Source organism: Pogona vitticeps, chromosome 5 (assembly GCF_051106095.1).
Source record: "Pogona vitticeps strain Pit_001003342236 chromosome 5, PviZW2.1, whole genome shotgun sequence".
Lineage (NCBI taxonomy): Eukaryota > Metazoa > Chordata > Lepidosauria > Squamata > Agamidae > Pogona > Pogona vitticeps.
In genome coordinates this window covers 86,728,777-86,747,576 of record NC_135787.1, presented here as the reverse complement: position 1 = coordinate 86,747,576, position 18,800 = coordinate 86,728,777, and the positions used below count along the sequence as shown (strand labels likewise).

Genomic DNA, 18,800 nt, shown 5'->3' with positions numbered 1-18,800 from the left:
CATTCTTGGTTCCTGCTTTTCATAAAGAAATTATCTTCCTTTTTTGCATCTACATCTTAACCAAAGGTTAGATTGCTTTCTATTTGAAATTAATGTGATACATCTTAATAACATGACTAATTCATGTTTTAATCACAATTCAACGGACTAAAATGAATTAAAAGCACTCCAGAATGCTTTGTTCCAATGAGGATCAACACATAACACATTAATAAAAGTATATTGAGTATTCATGTTTGTTATAAATGCATATAGTCTCTAGTACACATAGTAATTAATAATTATGTGCCGTCAAGCCAATTCCCCTGCAAGTTTTTATAAGTATAAAGTACCGTATTTGCCGGCGTATTTTGTCCTGGAAAACATGCCTCCAAGTGGGGGGGGGGGGTTAATCTTATTTATTTATTTATTTATTTATTTATTTATTTATTTATTTATTTATTTATTTATTTAATATGCTGCCCACACTACCCAAAGGTCTCTAGGAGGCTTACAATATTTAAAATACAATAAAAATTCAACATTTAAAATACAATTAAAATATATATAAAATTGCCATCGGACCCATACGCCAGGTGCACCCGGAGCGGGCAGCACGTAGTGCAAGGAGGAAAGAGGAGAGGTGAACGAGGAAGAGGAGGAGGAGGAGGAGGAAGAGAAGCCAGTGGAGGCAGCGCCTCTTCTCCTGAGGAGGCAATGGGTGGCTCCGGCTCTCAGGCGCTGCATGGCCCATCAGGAAGCAGCATGGAGAGGCGAGCCCAGCCCGGGAAGCACGCGGAGCTCGGTCCCCACCAGCTCAGTCACTTCCTCGCACAGTTGCACTCACAGAAAGCAGCAGCAGCAGTGCTGCCTCCTTCTTCCCCGTGACCTACCACCATGTTGCCCGGGTGGAGAGAAGCTGGCAAGCAAACGGCACCTGCAACAAGCCAGCGCCGCCCCACTCGTCACCAGTGCAGCCGCCGCGCTGGGCTCCCGAGGAGACTTCCAGAGGCCAGGCAAGCGAGCAGGCGCTGGCCTCTGCCTCGGGCCAGCTGGTAGCCCACTCCAGAAACTTGCTTTCCTTCTCCTCCCTCTTTGGCCCCTCCGGCGGGGTAAACGAATGCTAGATTTTGAGTGGAAATGTTGGGGTCGTCTTATATGCCGGCAAATACGGTATTCAGAAATTGTTTACCTGTCTTCTTCTCATGGCTATCTAGAACCATACAGTTTGCCCAAGACTACACAGGTGGCAAGTCATGTAACCTCTTCAGCCCCATACACTCAGGATAATGTCACTTAGCTCCTCTCCTAGGAGGCACAGTGGAGATTTCAACTCCAGGCTGGCCTCTAGGTGCAGAGGTAGGCACTTCATACTAAACTATGTCACATCTTCTAGTGCTCATGCACAAAAATAAATAATGCCATCTATGGCCCAGAGAAACTGCATGGTGGTCATGCAACTCTGGTTATTCATTATGTTGATTATTTCTGTCAGGCTTCTGGCCTGGGCTTCATATCAGAATACCTTCAGTCACGCTGATGGATTATATTTACAAGTTTACAGGTCTGAGGACATGTGACCCTGCTAATTCTTCTGGACTTCTCAGCAATTTAGTAATAGTGCAGTAGAACCAATTACCTTAAGAGATGGTGAGTGCTCTAATACTGGAGGCATTCAAGAGAAATTTAAACAACCACCTGGCAGATATCCAGGTATCCTGGATTTTGTATTCCTGCACTGAGCAGGGTGTTGGTCTCAATGGCCTTATAGGCCACTTCCAACTTCATTATTCTATGATTTGTTGGGAGTCACTTAATTTCATTGGCCATGTCAGACCTGGACGGCCTATTTCAGTAACTGATAATGGAGGATTACTGCTTACTTTCATGGAACTTGCACTACACTGTCTCACAGTGTTCTCTGTTTAAAATTTCCACCCAAATTCTAAATCAGATCATGTGGAGATTTTGAGCGACATGTCATCAGTACGTGTCATTCCATTCTTCATTGGATTCCATGTGACTGTGAAAGTCTTAAATCAGTGACCTCAGTAATATGAAGACAATGAATACCAGTAAATTGACATTCAGTCCCTTCAGCATGGAGACACTATTATTGGGTGGGTTATTTTTCTGTGTTCTCCTTTCTGGTATAAGCACACTTGTAGTTGCCCTGAAGAATCAGGTTTACATTATGGGGGTGCTAATTAATACTTCTTTGTCATTGGATGCCAAGATAGTATCTGTAGCACCTAGCACTGTTCACTGCTTAAGACTGATTATTAAGAGCTGCAGTCTCTCCTCAGCAGAGGAGTTAATGTCGCAGTATGGTCTATGAGGAGCTATCCTTTAGTCTGCCTAAAAACACTTGCTAACTATGACAACTGGGAGCAAAGCCAGGGAAAAATTCTTACTGGTTCTTATGCTACTTCATTGGTGCCAGTTAGTCTCTAAATACAATTTGAATTGCTGGTGCTTATCTATAAAACATTAAATGGCCTGGGACCTAGATATCTTAAGCACCATCTCTACATACATGAAGCTGTCTGAGAGCCACATTCTGCTACAGATTTTAAGCAGCTGATGATACATAAGAGTTATTCTCAGTTATGATGGATTGGAATGTCCTCCCAAATCGAGGAAGCCTGCTTAGTATCAAATCTGATGTCTTTCGGATACTTTTTATTTGCCCAGACCCAAATTGTCACCTAGCTAGGATAGCCCATTTGTTTTGGATCTTCAACTTCCAATGCACATACTCAAGCTCTTTCCTACACATAGTTTTTGCCCAGAAGTATAAAGGTGGAGCATGACTGAAAAGCAGAAATAGTTGTGGAGGGTGGGCAATTGCCATGCATCAGTGGAAAAGTGTTAGGAGGTTATTTTTTCCTAGAGGCCTGAAATGTTCTGCTCCTGTTGAGAAGGAGGACTGAATGTCTGTTTTAAACAATCTTGAAAAGAAAAAGAAAAAAAACACAGAAGGTTCTTGTTTGACAAGTTACCATGTTTTTCTTATTTACAGGTGTACCTGTGCAGATGGATTTGAAGGTGAAAACTGTGAAGTGAATATTGATGATTGTGAAGATAATGATTGTGAAAATAATTCTACCTGTGTGGATGGAATTAACAACTATACTTGCCTGTGTCCACCTGAATACACAGGTAAGAGGGGGCATGTTCCAACACCTCTAACAATGATGCTAAGGTGTTAATGCCTTTGATTCACCTTTATTTTGATTTCATGTTCTAGTTCTATTGGCAAAATATTTTTGCAAATTTTCTAGGATTGTGTTCATTTAGATCTTCATTTAAATGTTGTCTCTGATATTTTTGAAAGTATTGCATGGTAGGAAAATCTGTATATTGCAGATGCAAAACAGTGAAACAAGAAGAGCTTCACTTCATTGAACACATGGTGTGTCAGCTGAAATTGTTTAGGATTTACTTCCCCTTAAAAGGGCACTAAGAAAAGAGCCATTCTGGCCCATTCTGTCCATTAGCCAAGTGCACTTCTACCGTTTTACTTTTACTTTCATATTCATGCAGCTTTTCTAAACCAAATTATGATGTCCTTCACAAACATGCACAAGTTTAAACACTGTTTTATAATTGAGGTATGTAAAAAGAATGCTTTATGAAAAGTGGAAATAAAAACCACATAAGCGCATCTGATGAATTGCAGCTGAGTCATGGCAGCTGAAGATGCTAGATGTAGTGGGATACCAGTTTGCTGTGCATTCTTTTTTGTTTTCATATTTCCGAAGGCATGTTTTCCCATCACTCTTTTCCCACTACAACTTCTCTGTATACCCAACAAGCTCACAGCACACCAAACGTATATCCTTCTTCACTGAATGCAGAATGCCCTTCTGGTCATAACTGCAAAACTCTAGAGTGCCTCGGAACTGAAGCACCATAGCAAAAATTAGCATTAGAAGTTCCAGGATGGTTCTAGGAGCACTTTTGTTCTTTGATTTCTGTGTAAAGAAAGATTGAGACAAAAAACAATGTGTAAGCATGACATAAATGGATAGCATTGTCATATATTCTAGTTATGAGGGGAAAGGAACATTCTGGAGAAAAGCTCTCTAGTTTGTGTGAGATGTTAGGAGTTTTCCTTCCGCAACCACCACTTTACCCTTAGTTACATTGAATTACAATGCTCTTCAGCTTGGACATGGGCAAAATACCTCCCTCTCATGGCATGATTATACAAAGAAAAAAATTGTTTTGAATCCAGTTTAGCATGTTTGAGATTGTTTTTAAAAATTCAGACTCCATGACACAGGGAAGTTTGGATTTCATTTGATTTTTTGCCCAGGATTTTGTTTTTAAATTGCAAAGTGAGATATTTTACCCAGCCACGAGAGGATCATTTAAACCAGTGGTTCTTAACCTTTTTAAAAGAAACGCCCCATTGAGCCATTGAGGAAGTTATCATCACCCCCCTCCCCGTGGTGATGATATCTTTCTTTCTTTCTTTCTTTCTTTCTTTCTTTCTTTCTTTCTTTCTTTCTTTATTTATTTATTTCTTTCTTTATTTATTTATTTATTTATTTATTTATTTATTTATTTATTTATTTATTTATTTAAGACAGTTAAATCCAATGACCCCTGAAAACAAAATTAAATTCCAAGAAAATGAAATGCCCCCCAAAAAGTAACATTTAATGATTTAGTTGCAAGTGAATTTTAAGACGCAAAAAGAAATATAAAAAGGGCATAAAAACAAATGCAGGAACTAAAAATTTCAAGACAAAAAGTCTGAAACTAAATTAAAATTGGAGGAAAATATATATTCATGCACACTGTAAAAAGGCTGCAGCCATCTTCACAGGTTTGGCTTGCTCCAGCGCCCCCTTCTGCTCCAGCACCCCCACGCCGCCCCTTTTCGTTCTACCGCCCCCATGAAAAATGAAATCGCCCCCTGGGGGGCATTATTGCCCACGTTAAGAACCACTGATTTAAACCACTTGTGATTATTTTGCATCATATGTGTATGCCTCTGTTGGTGTAAATTGTGTCTGTGAGGTTTGTCAGGTAATGAATGCTGGGATCATGGGTTTTGGCCTACAGGAAACCTTGCCATTCAATATGTTTTTTTCTGTTCTATCTCTTCTATCTGTGGTATTGATCTAGCACTGTTCCACTTTGAAAGAAATAAAATAATTAAAAAAAAAATAACACTGGTGGTGGCAGGAGCAAGTGGCTGTGAGAGGCATGTGTCCTTTTGTGTCCGGCACTCTCTGCTCTCTCTCCCCACTTAATTCTTCCTGCTTGCAATCAAAGCCAGAGGAAATCAGCATAATAAGAGTATAGTTTTAATAAAAATCAGAAAAGAGATCCAGGACAGCAGTTGGGCATGGGAAAGCATTACAGTATTTCCTTTGCAAGACTGGAAAAATGCTGATTTTGTCAATTTCTCTGCTTAATTTGACCTTGCCACTCACTGATGTCCCTTCCCTCTCACCAACCCCAGCTCTCTCTCTCTCTCTCTCTCTCTCTGTGTGTGTGTGTGTGTGTGTGTGTGTGTGTGAGGCTGCATGGACACCTAGCAGTCTGATTTTTTTCTACTGCTATCCCACTTTAATGAATTTATATATATACATACATTCCTTTGATGTTACCTGTGTCCGCTGCTATCTGTATCTGAGAGCAGAGCTGAAGCCAATAATCATTGGAACAGCTCCTGGCAGCCTCTTGGACTTGGCTACGAGCAGCTTGAAGAACTTGCAAGTTGTACTCACTAGGACAGGCTTTGTATGCTGCTAGAGCTCTCCTCTTATCCTTGATGGCTGGCATCAACTCCTCCGAATGGGTTTCGAAGTAGTCTGCCGTCTTTTTGGTCTTTTTGCCAAAGGTGGACAAGGCAGTGTTATACACAGTGTTCTTGAAATGTTCCCATCATTCGGGTGCATTTGCATCAGCCAGGCCTGGAAGGGCTTCCTTGATACTTTATTTTTGTCTGTCTCATGATGAATCATTTACTGCTAAAACAAAATGAAACTACAGACACAGACACCATTACAAATAAGGGTCCTTACTTCAGAATGAGACTCCATACAGCAAACAAATATGGCTGTTTCACTGTTTAATGAAACAAGTCTTTGGGGGTTCCCTCACATCACAATAACAGCCAAACTTGCTGTATCTGTGGGTGTCAGTACTACATTTGGAAACTGACAATTTAAGGAAATCTTTAAATCATTATACTCTGAAGCAACGGAAACTGCTTAAATAGCAAAAGTAGCTTATGGTTAATTCACACAACCCACATTTATGTTGCAGCTGGCAATTCAAGTGAGTTCTTACTTAATCTGGCTTTGTAGTGACTTGATCATCCCTTATTTTAAAATCAGTTGCTTAAAAACAAATCTTAGTCATTGACAACCATGGATAGACTTCTTGCTTTTACAGATTTCAGAGACATGGATAATCTGATTAGAGTATTTGATTGAATTGGAACACTCAAATTTGCTGGTCACAGTGATTTAAAACTGGATTTTGTTTTTCTTTTGTTTTCCTGGCTTTTCCTTTATAGGAAAAACCAGGAAAACAAAAGATGGCTCTATACATCTGGAAAATCTTTGTGGCAGAAGGAATGGCAAGAGAAAGAAAGTAATTCAGTACTCTGTCCCTGACAGGAGCATCCATAGTTCACTGTTGTTTTAGTACCTAAGCTCCTTCTTACCATAAGTGCATGTTAAGGAGTTTAGTTTGGGCAGAAGGCATTTCTAACTAAGATCTTCTCCTTTATCCTGTCAGTGCTCCTTGTCCTCTCCTTGAAATTATCCTTTCAGTAGTGGTGGTAAATGCTGTTGTACTCCTGAAATACAATGAATGCAGTGTCCTTATGCAATATCCACACTAATCCCAATGCAAGCTGATGTTTGGGTTTCCTCCACTGGTGGTTAATTATTAAAATGCTCTTTTAATATGGAAATTCTTCCTTCCAATTCAAAGATGGTGCCTAATAGTAATTAAATCATTTTATTTACTTTTAAAATATCTTCATATTGCTTTTATTAAAAACTAAGCCAAAAAAGTGTAATAATAATAGTAGTAAAAGGTGTAATAATAATAGCCATCAAACTGATTCTGACTGCTGGCAACCCTTTTTAGCATTTTCTAGTCGGAGATTACTCAGAAGTTTACCATTATAATTCCCGTCTTCTGGGGGCAACCTAGGACTGCGCATCTTATCCAAGGGTACAGAGGCAGGCTCTTCAGGTTCACTGAGCTATCCAATCAGCCAAAAGGGTTTATAAAAATTAAAAACAATGAATAAAAAGCCAAACAACAATAACAGTAATAGTGGCCTAAAACATTGGTCAGGATCCTATTCGTTAGTTGTGTCAGATTAGTGTAGTGGTAAATCAAGGTGATAAATTGACACTAGTTAATAAGTCATTGCTTATACTCTTCATCATGCACCAGTAGCTTAACTTACTGCATGTTTAGGAATACAGGCAGTGATAACCTAGCAGCGCTTCCCCGGTGCAGTTTAGAGCATTGGACTTACTCCAGTGTAACTAAGCAACAAGATTTTGATAATCAACTATCAAAATGTCTGATATCTGAGTAAAATCTGGTCAAACAATTATCAGAAGGGCAGATGGAAGAATTAAATGTGTAAATCACAACTCAAGAAATCTTTGACACTATAAAGAAATCATAAACAAAATAAAGCACTAGGGTTGGATGGGTTTTCTTATGAGATTTATAAATTATTCAAAGATATCCTAGCACCAAATCCGCTGTGCTATTTAATGGAATTTTATGAATGTAAAATTGTTTATGAATGTAAAATAGTTGAAAGCATGTCAAAAGGCAGAGAGGGTAGAGTTGTGTCAGCCCATCTGTCTCACTAACCAAAACATCAAGTCACTTCTGTTTTGGTAACCCATCTAAATAAAACCATAGGAAATTACATAAACCTAGACTAGATTAGTTTTATCCTCAGTAGGCAAATGCGGACTTCATTCATAGAATGATAAATGTTTATATCCTGCAAAAAAATAAAGTTAATTCAGACTACTGTAGTATCATTAGACACTAATAAGATGTTTGATAGGTTGAATAGAGTTTTTCTTGTGGAAACATTAAAGAAAGTGAATGTGGGAATGGGATTTCATTCAAATTATGCAAAAGCTTTAATCCAACCCTAGGGCCTCCATAAGAATGAATTCCCATTTTACTGAGTCTTTCACTCTGGCAGACAAGGTTGTCCCTTTTTGCTATTGCAGTGGAAGCTTTTCGTGAAAGCATTAAACAAAATTTGAAATTAGGATGGTGGAGATGGAAGAACATGAAATTAGAATATTCACTGATGATGTTACTTAATCATAGAATCATAGAAAAGTAAAGTTGGAAAGGGGCCTACAAGGCCATCAAGTCCAGCCCCCTGCTCAGTGCAAGAATACAATCAAAGCATATCTGCCAGGTGATTAAGTTTTTCTGGAATGCCTCAAGTGTTGGAGCATTCACCAACTCCCGAGGTAACTGGTTCCACTGTCGTACCGCTCTAATAAGATGTTTTTCCTGATATTCAACCGAAATGTGGCGTCCTTTAACTTGAGCCCTTTGTTGCATGTCCTGCACTTCGGGATGATTGAGAACAGATCTTGCCCCTCCCCTGTATGACAGCCTTTCAGATATTTGAAAAATGCTATCATATCACCCCTCAGTCTTCTTTTCTCACAGCTAAACAATGCCCAATTTTTTCAGCCTTTCCTCATAAGGCTTGGTTTCCAGTCCTCTGATCATCCTTATTGCCCTCCTCTGAACTTGTTCCAATTTTATTAGCATCCTTCTTGAACTGTGGTGTCCAGAACTGGACACAGTCCTCAAGGGGAGGCCTAACCAGTGCTGAATAGAGGGGGAATAGCACCTCGCGGGATTTGGAAACTATACTTCTATCAGTGCAGCCTAAAATAGCATTAGCCTTTTTTGTAGCCACATCACACTGTTGGCTCATATTTAGCTTGTGATCTACAAGAATTCTGATGCCTTTCTCGCTCATAGTTTTGCTGAGCCAGGTATCCCCCATCTTGTAACTGTGCAATTGGTTTATTTTTCCAAGGTGTAGAATATGGCACTTATCCCTGTTGAATTTCATTCTGTTGCTTTCGGCCCCAGTGCTCCATCTTATCCAAGGGCATTTTGAATTTTGTTTCTGTCTTCTAGAGTATTAGCTATTCTGCCTAGTTTGATATCATCTGCAAATCTGACAATCATTCCCTGCACTCCCTCATCCAGGTCATTAAGAAAAATATTGAAGCGCACCAGACCCAGGACTGATCCTTGCGGTACCCCACTAGTTACCTCTTCCTAGTTAGAGAAGGACCCATTAATCATCACCCTCTGAGTATGATTCTGTAGTCAATTGTGTATCCACCTGACACTTGATCTCTCCAGCCCACATCTCGTTAGCTTGCTAATCATGAGATCATGGGGCACTTTGTCGAAAGCTTTGATGACGTCAAGATATACTACGTCAACAGTATTACCTCTGTCTATCTGGGAGGTGACCTCATCAAAAACTGAAATAAAATTAGTTTGGCAGGATTTGTTCTTGACAAATCTGTGTTGGCTTCTAATTATTACTGCCTTGTTTTCTCGGTGCTTGCACAATGACCGCTTTATGATCTGTTCCAGAATTTTGGCTGGGTTTGACGTCAGGCTGACTGGCCTGTAGTTCCCAGATGCCTCTTCTTTGCCCTTTTTGAATATAGGGACACATTGGCCCTCCTCCAATCCTCTGGCACCTCACCTGTTTCCCATGATTTCAAGAAAATAATGGGTAGCAGTTCTGCGAGTTCTTCAACCAGTTCCTTCAGTACTCTCGGATGCAGTTCATCCACCCCTGGAGATTTATTGTTTATTTATTTATTAGATTTATATACCACGCATCTAGCATGTGTCTACTCTGGGCGGTTTACATATAACATAAAAATAAATTAGGTTAAAATCCAAATTAATCACAAAGTCCAAGATGGGGAACGGAAAAAAGAAGAAAGACAAGAAAGAGAGGGGGGAGAGAAAAGGAAAATAGGCTAGGCAAGGCTAGGCAATGGCTATAGAGAAGGCCTGCCTGTATAGCCATGTCTTCAAGCTAGTCTTGAAGGCCATCAGTGAGGGAGCCAGGCAGATCTCTACAGGTAAGTTATTCCATAGGCGAGAGGCCACTGCCAAGAAGGTCCAATTTCTAGTTTTTTCCCACCGGACCTCTCTTGGCGTTAGGCTCCTCAGCCACCTGGCCTGACAAGCGGGTGATACAGGTAGAGCTGAGTGTAAGAAGGCGCTCTGCCAGGTATCAAGGGCCTAAACCGTTAAGGGCTTTATATGTAACAGCACCTTGAAATCGATGCAGAAGTGGATAGGTAGGTAGCCAAGGTGGGGGAAATATGGTGAATTCTTTTCACACCTGTTAATAGCCTGGCCGCTGTGTTCTGGACCATTGCAGATGGAAAAAAAGGAGATGTAGAGCTGGGTGTCATCAGCATATTGATGACATGAAACTCCACATTCCCAGATGACCCTCCATGGCCTCATATAAATGTTAAACAGCATTGGGGAGATGATCGAACCCTGCGGGACCCCACAACTGAGGGACCACGGGGCTGATACATTCTCCCCAAGCTGAACTCTCTGGGGATGGCCCTCCAAGAAGGACCAGAGCCAAGCAATAGTAAGGCCTCCAATCCCAAACTCAGAGAGCGTCTCCAGTAGGATACCATGGTTGATGGTATCAAAGGTGGCTGAGATATCAAGGAGTACGAGCAAGGACATTTTGCCCCTGTCGGCCTCCCTAAGTAGGTCACCCAGCAGGGCGACCAAAACCGTTTCCTTGCTGTGGTGCGGCCTAAAGCCTGACCAAAATGGATCCAGGGCATCAGTTTCATCCAAGAGAGCCTGAAGCTGCTCAGCCACCACCCTCTCAACTACCTTGCTAAGGAAATAAACATTGGCAAAAGGCCTATAATTGCCATTGTTGTCCACCACCAAGCTCAGTTTCTTCCTAACAGGTCTAATGAGTGTTTCCTTGAGGGCAAGAGGAACCTTGCCCTCAAGAAGAGACCTATTTGTTATTTCAGTGGCCCGTTCAGTTATCACTGCCCTGGCAGCTTTGATTAGCCAGGCCGGGCAAGGATCAAGGGAGTAGGTGGTGGCTTGACAGCGATCAAGGACCTTGTCCACCTCTGCGGATGTCATAGGTTGAAACTGAGTAATTCTCAGCAGACAAGGCACTGCGCTTGATGTCTCAGCTCGAACCACTGTTTTCAAATAGAGTGTGAGATCCCGGCAGATGGCCTCCACTTCTGATTTTTAAAATGCTATAAATTGGTCACAAGAAATGCTAGATGGAGGCCAATTGTTTTGGCCAATTCTGGATAGGTCGCGTATTATACAGAAAAGTTCCTCCTGGTGATCGGATGCTTCGCTTATCTGGACAGTGAAGTAGGCTTTTCTAGCAACCTCTATCTTAGCAAGCTAGATGTGACCTTGGCACCTTTTAAGTTATTTTCTGTCGGGTTCTGCCTCCAGATGCTCTCTAACCTTCTCATATTCCACTTCATAGCTGGTAGCTGCTAGTTAAACCAAGGCACTGGTTGGGCTCTGCGGTGGAGAGGGCGTTTTGGAGCGATCATGTCTACAGCCCTGACAGCGGTGGCATACCAGCCATCCACCAGGGCCTTGATAGGAGCGTCAACCAGGTCATTCGGAATCCTACACATGGCATCCTGGAATCCATTAGGATCCAGCAGCCTGTGAGGGTGGACCATGAAAATAGGTCCCTGCTCCCCATGGGAAGGGAGGGCCACTGTGAGATTGCACTTTATCAAATGGTGGTCCGACCACAACAAGGGGGGACCAACTGAAGGTCAGTCACTATCAGGCCAGACTCTCTCTGCTCAGTGGAGAAAACCAGGTCCAAAGTGTGGCCACCCATATGGCCAATGAAGAAATCAGCAGTGAAATTAAAATGCATGGGGCTCTTGCAAGCTTACAGATTAAGTTAGAAACAACATAGCCATCTCTAAAAATCTGAATAAATTAAAATCACTTAATTATCAATCCACAAAATTTTAAAAATGAATTTTAAAAATGGGCAAAATTAAATGTGTCCTGGCTAAGAAGAGTGGCTGTGGTAAATATGAACATACTCTTCAAGCTCATATTTTTACTGCCGAATCCGGCTATCACCCAAACTTTTAAAAAAGACATATTAAATTGGCAAAAGCTGCTTAATGTATATTTCTTAAAGAAAAAAACTCTGAATTTAAGTCACCGGTTTTTCTACCAGCTTCAGAAGGAAGAATAGGGTTTCTAGATATCACCCAATATTACTGTGTCTCCCATCTGCTTTATATTCCTGCCTTTCTTAAAAAGAACCTGGATTGGCATTGGATAAAGATTGACTTACTGAACAATTAAGGAGAATAGATATTCCTAATAGCAAAGGAACATTAAATGTTAAACATTTTCAAAATCTCTTTTTTTTCTTTTCCACATTGTATACATGGGGAAAAAAATCTATAAGACATTAGTAACTCTCATCTCATTGTTAATACCTATAATATATAATGTACAACAGTTGTGTAATTGGGAAATGTGGTTCTTTGCACAGTACAGTGGTGCCCTGCATAATGAGCAATTCATTTAACGACGAATCCGCATAGCGATGTGTTTTTTGCGATCGCAAAAGTGATCGCATTGTGATGTTTCTAATGGTAAAACATCGCTTTGCGTTTCGCTTACCGATTTTTGCATAGCGATGTTTTTTTAAACAGCTGATCGGCAGTTTCAAAATGGCCGCTGAGTAAAGAAAATGGCCACCCGCTGTGTTTTCACGCCCTTTCCTTGCTTACCGGGCAGCGAAATTAGCAGCCACATAGAGGATTTCCGCATAACAGTGAGTTTTTTCCCATAGGAACACATAAAACATGTTTTAATGCTTTCCTATGGACTTTTTTGCCCCGCATAGCGACGAATCCACATAGCGATGATTTTTTTTGAATGGATTGTCGTCGCTATGCAGGGCACCACTGTATTTCATCTTTTTTGAAGTGGAACACAAATTCCTGGGAGCCAAATTAGAGAAAGGGTTCCTAATCATATACAGTGGTGCCTCGCTTGACGAGGATAATCTGTTCCAGCAGAATTGCTGCAGAACGAAATCGTCGTCAAGCGAAAATAAAAATCCAATTGAAAAGCATTGAAAACTGGTTCAATGTGTTCCAATGGGCGAAATACCTCAGCGTCCAGTGAAGATCCTCCATAGGGCGGCCATTTTCCTTTGCCTGTAAAGCGAGGAATCCGTCCTAAAACACAGCGGGGAGCCATTTTACACAGTGGGGAGCCATTTTGAAAGCCCAATGATCAGCTGTTTTGATCATCATTAAGTGAAAAATCGGTTCCCAAAGCAGGGAACCGATCATTGTGAAGCGATTTTTCCCTATTAAAACATCATTAAGCAAATACTTCATTAAGCGATTTCCTCTCTAATGAGGTAATTGTCAAGCGGGACACCACTGTAGATCTCTGGGTGCAAATTCATCAGATCTTTCATTTTTAGCCAATATATTGTCCCACAATCAATGTCCCCTCTAATTTCCGTTTGCACTGTGTGGGAGCCTCACCCTGTGTACACGTGGAGGGGCGAGGCTTCATCTGAAACAGTAAGTAAACAAACTGGATGCCTGTGTACAGCTCCAGTGGTGTTCTGTGCATGCACAGCACACACATACACACCTTAGAGGGAATATTTCCTAAACCGGTTGTCTTGATTTGAACAATTACTTTGAAATTTTGACCAGAACTTCAATGGAATTATTTCACTGATACGAGGGGGTGCTGATAAGTATTGAGCCTTTCCCAGAACAAATTGAGGTAGAAAGCTATAAATTGCAGGGTGTATTGGCCAATTTGTCTGTATTCAATGGTGCAAAAATCAACTACCTATGATTTTAACTTATCTTTCATGTTCAGGTCCAAAGTGAACATGGCAGCACCTCCAGGAAAGTTCAGTGTGGAAGAGCATAAGACCATAATCAAGTTCTTGTTTCTCCAAGGGAAAGGTGCAAAGCAGATCCATGATGAAATGTCACAAACTATGGGTGACAGTGGCCCTTCCTATGCAACAGTTAAATGTCAGGTTGTTAATTTTAAAACTGGCCATTTCGGTGTTGAAAGTGAGAAATCCAGTGGAAGGCCTGTTTCTGTCTCCGTGCCTGCAAATGTGAAAGCCATCCATGACATGATCATGGAGGACCGTCGAATATCAGCCAAAGGTATTGCTATATATCTGAGAATATCATGTGAGAGAGTTGGTGCCATTGTCCACAACGACTTGGAAATGAGAAAGCTGGCAGCAAAATGGATCCCCAAACTTTTGACAACTGAACAAAAGAGAAAACGTGTGGAGTCATCTGTGGCTGTTTTGGAACATTTTGCAAGAAATGAGTCAGATTTCCTGGGCAAATTGGTAACTGGTGATGAGACATGGATCTACTGTTATGATCCTGAGACAAAGAAACAGTCTAAGGAATGAAGGCACAGTGGTCCCCCCAGGCCAAAGAAGTTCCGAGTGCAACGGTTGGTGCAGAAGCAAATGGCAACAGTTTCTTGGGATAAGAAGGGTGTTCTGCTGGTGGACTACCAGCACATGGTTGAACCCATTGATGGGTTCAACCATCAATACAAAATATTACTGTGCTTTATTAACAAAGTTGAGGCAAAACATCAAGAAAAAATGTCAAGGAAAGCTCTCCAAATGTGTCATCCTGTTGCTTGACAATGCCTCATCACACACTGCAGGTGAAACAGTGGCAAAACTGACGTCCTTAGGTTTTCAAGTGATGCCCCATCCACCCTATTCTCCCGACCTGGCTCGTTCTGACTATTATCTGTTCCCCAAACTCAAAAAACACCTAAAGGGACAGCAATTTGGGAGTGTTCTGGAGGCAACTAATGCTGCAAATGAGTGGTTAAACCAGCAGTTGGAATAATTTTATTTGCAGGGACTTAAGAAGCTGCAGGACAGATGTCACAAGTGCATTGACTTCCTTGGGGGATATGTAGAATAGTGTGGCAGCTACAGCTTCCGAGCTCAATTTTTTTCTTGGAAAGGCTCAATACTTATCAGCACCTCCTTGTATATGAAATGTTGGATTTAGAAATCTATTCAACTTCAGGATTAAAATGACTACTGATCTGGAATATAGTATAGCTAATGAAATAGGTCAAATGTATTTCAGCAAATATTAGGGAGAACACACAAAGAATCATCTGCAAATGATACCTAACTCCTCTTAAATAGCATTTATTACCAAGGATTCAACTAAATTGCTCTGGAGGTGATGCAGGAAGAGAATTTTTTGCTTTTTGGTGGTCATGTGCCTTGAATTACAGCCTTGTGGGACAATATACTGGCTGAAACCTTGTAGCCATTCTCAACTAGAATAGGTCCATTGAATCAATGGAACTTATGTAACTGTTGATTCACAAAATCACCACTGATTCAGTAGGCCTACTCTAGTTGCCATTTACTACTGATTTCAGCTCTTGAAAGAATCTGAAAGTATTAAAAATCAAACAGATCAGCTCTAATCTCCTACTGAAGCTACTTAATATTATTTAAAATGGTAACAAAAAATATCCTGCATAACAAATTAATAACCTTCCCGCTGGTGGCAATTAGACAGATACTGTACTAACACTTGGTATAGATATGTATGTTCTGCCAGATAAAATAACCGAATATGACATAAAGAGAAATATGACCTTGTAGTGGCATGATTTTCTTTCATATAATTTATTAGACAAGAATACAATATGGATACAAGACCTTCAAATAAGCACTGTAACACCTGGGAAAACCTCTGTAGATTGAATTAGCTTATTGTCCCGAGTATAGGCAGCACTTTTCCCACCTAATGTAAGTCTTTAAACTAGGGGTACAGCCTACAATCGGGAGCTGATACAGGGAAAGCCAATCCCTGAGGATGGTAAGACCACATCATTTGTGACATTAAAGATTAATAATATAAAGCTGAACTGGCCCCAGAAATGTGTTGATACCCACTGCAGCTGTTTTAAAAATAGGCATTATATGAGAAGGTCAGCTTGACTTTCTCAGTAGAGGTGGGCATGAACTGGAAAATTGTGATTTGTTGTGATTCATGATACAATTTTTTTATGACAGACATATCAATTTATCAATTTCTTTTTACTTTAAAATCCTGTAAAATGCCCCCAAGCACCTATGGACACCAGAATTAAGAGACAATCTTGCCCTGACACTGCTTTACAGGCATTGTAAGTTTGGTGATGTTTGGACTTTGGATGTCTGAGCTATAGCTGGGCCCATCAGGAAAGTTGGAAGGGTGCTGAAATTATTTTTCCAGTCCCTGGTGATGTGTTGGTAAAAGTGGGTGGCATTCTTTGATGAAGAATCAAAGTGGAAGATAGAGAGATAGCTAAATAGGGAGATATAAAGCAAATCACTTGCATGGCAGGTATGATGTGATAGATTTGGCAGACTTCTTTTGTTTTTGGAAAATACCAGTGCCCTCTCGAGGAGGATGTGCAGGGCTCTGGTGAGCATTTGCAGCTGAAACATTAAATGAGAATCTATTTGTGTCTCCTGTAAATTTCTAAAAGTCATTGTATTTGACTACTAGCTGGTAGATTTCAAGTGTGACTTGCATTTATACTCAACAGCCAGAACTATTGTTAGTATTATGCAGAGCAGTGGTTCTTAACCTTGGGTTACTCAGGTATTTTTGGACTGCAACTCCCAGAAGCCTTCACCACTAGCTGTGTTGGCTGGGGTTTCTGGGAGTTGCAGTCCAAAAACACCTGAGTAACCCAAGGTTGAGAACCACTGATGCAGAGTAACACCACAAATACCAGTGTAGTATTTATTACTGTATTTTTTACAACATATCATAATTTTAAAACCATGAAAAATATGGCATGTTGGAAATGAAATATTTCCAGGTTCTCTACAGTTATTTGCTGTGAACTTTAATCCTTTTCTTGCTTCCTCAATATATGCTCTTTGGTAGTCTTCAAATTTCTGAATGTCACAATTGTATCTTGTCATTTTTCTTCCTGTTCATTATCATCTGCCAATAAAATCACATATATCTTTAGTCCAATAAAGCTGTTTCTGTCCCAGTGGTGCATATTTCTTGTACAGTGGTGCCTCGCTTAGCGATTGCTTCGTTTAACGATGTATTCGTTTAACAATGGGTTTTTTAAAAGAATTTTCCGCATCGTTTGACGATGTTTCCTATGAGCGATTTTCGCTTAGCGATTTCAGGACCATGCTTCACATAGCGAATGCATTTTGGGTCCCCTGTTTCGATTTTTGCAATTTTAAAAGTGTCTTAAAATGTTCAAAAATGTTTTAAATGCTTGGAATCGTTAGTGCACCTTCTAAAACATGTACAAACTTAATTTGGCTTTGTTCTGACTCTTCGTTAATTTTTGGTGAATTTTCCCCCCCATTGAAATGCATTGAACCCAAGTTTGACAGCTGTGAAACAGGCACTTCAGTGCATTCCAACGGGGGAGGAAAAAATTCACCAAAAATTAACGAAGAGTCAGAAACTGTTTTAAATGCTTGGATTCATTAGAGCACCTTATAAACCGTGTGCAAACTTAATTTGGCTTTGTTCTGAGTCTTCGTTAATTTTTGGTGAATTTTTTCTCCCCCATTGGAATGCATTGAAGTGCCCGTTTGACAGCTGTCAAACTTGGGTTCAATGCCCTTCAGTGGGGGGGGGGGGAATTCACCAAAAATTAACGAAGACTCAGAACAAAGCCAAATTAAGTTTGCACACGTTTTAGAAGGTGCACTAACGATCCCAAACATTTAAAACAGGTTTCAAACATTTTAAGACACTTTAAAAATAGCGAAAACGGACATCGCAAAACCATTGAAATGCATTGAATAGGCTTCAATGCATTCCAATGGGGGAAACATTGTATCGCTTAGCGATGTTTCCTATGGCAATTTTCGCTTAAGGACGGCAATCCGTTCCTATTGGAATGGATTATCCAGTTTTCAATGCATCTCTATGGGGAAACGTGTTTCGCTTAGCAATGTTTTCCCATAGCGATGTTTTTTTAACCAATTAAAATCATTAAGTGAGGCACCACTGTATTTGTTTCCTCTGCTCAAAAGAAAAAGGAAAGCTTGCTTCAGTTTTGCTGTATCAACTTAGTTTTTCTGCTCCTGTTAATTGTGCATTAATTTACTTGTGTATGCTGTTGCAGTACAATGTAAAAGTCTCTTTGTCTCTTCTGTCTTTGTCAACACAAGCTGCTAATCTGAATGAAGTGGAAAAAGGTTAGTTGCCTTTTAAGCCTATTTCATTATCATAGTTTTCTTTTTACTTTTCCTCCAGCTTCCTTTTTAGTCATATGGCATTCATTCAAAATGACTGCAGTAATTTTATTCATTATATGGTTACATCCTCTGTCATAGTTTCATACATGAGTCTTTATATTCTAGCACAAATAGTTTTAAAATTATCAAATTTGTATGTCCATATGACTTGCCACTGTGACAGTCACATCAACTAAAATTATTTATTTTGACGTCATTCATGCCTCACAGGTCCTTCTGAAGTTATAATAACAGTACATGTTTTCAAAAATTCATACATTTTACAAACATTTTGCTAGTTTTAAGTGAACCAGCCACAAACATCAATACTATTGAATGAGTCACTGGGATGTCCTGTTTTTTCTTTAGCTAATAATGTTTTTTTCTCTTTTCCCAAATGAGACACTAATGAATTGTTAAA

General features: G+C 40.2%; 1 protein-coding gene across 12 annotated transcripts in view; it reads left to right on the top strand.

Moving 5' to 3' along the window:
- SLIT2 (slit guidance ligand 2) overlaps positions 1–18,800 on the top strand; it is a 455,778-nt gene that overhangs the window by 390,643 nt on the left and 46,335 nt on the right. For 7 of the 12 annotated variants that reach the window (XM_073001077.2, XM_073001079.2, XM_078394059.1 and 4 more), the window contains 2 exons: positions 3,002–3,141; positions 18,314–18,340. In XM_073001077.2, coding sequence (XP_072857178.2) covers positions 3,002–3,141; positions 18,314–18,340 — 167 coding nt within the window. The remainder of the gene's footprint in view (positions 1–3,001; positions 3,142–18,313; positions 18,341–18,800) is intronic. The other 5 variants (XM_078394061.1, XM_073001083.2, XM_073001082.2 and 2 more) reach the window with 1 other exon arrangement.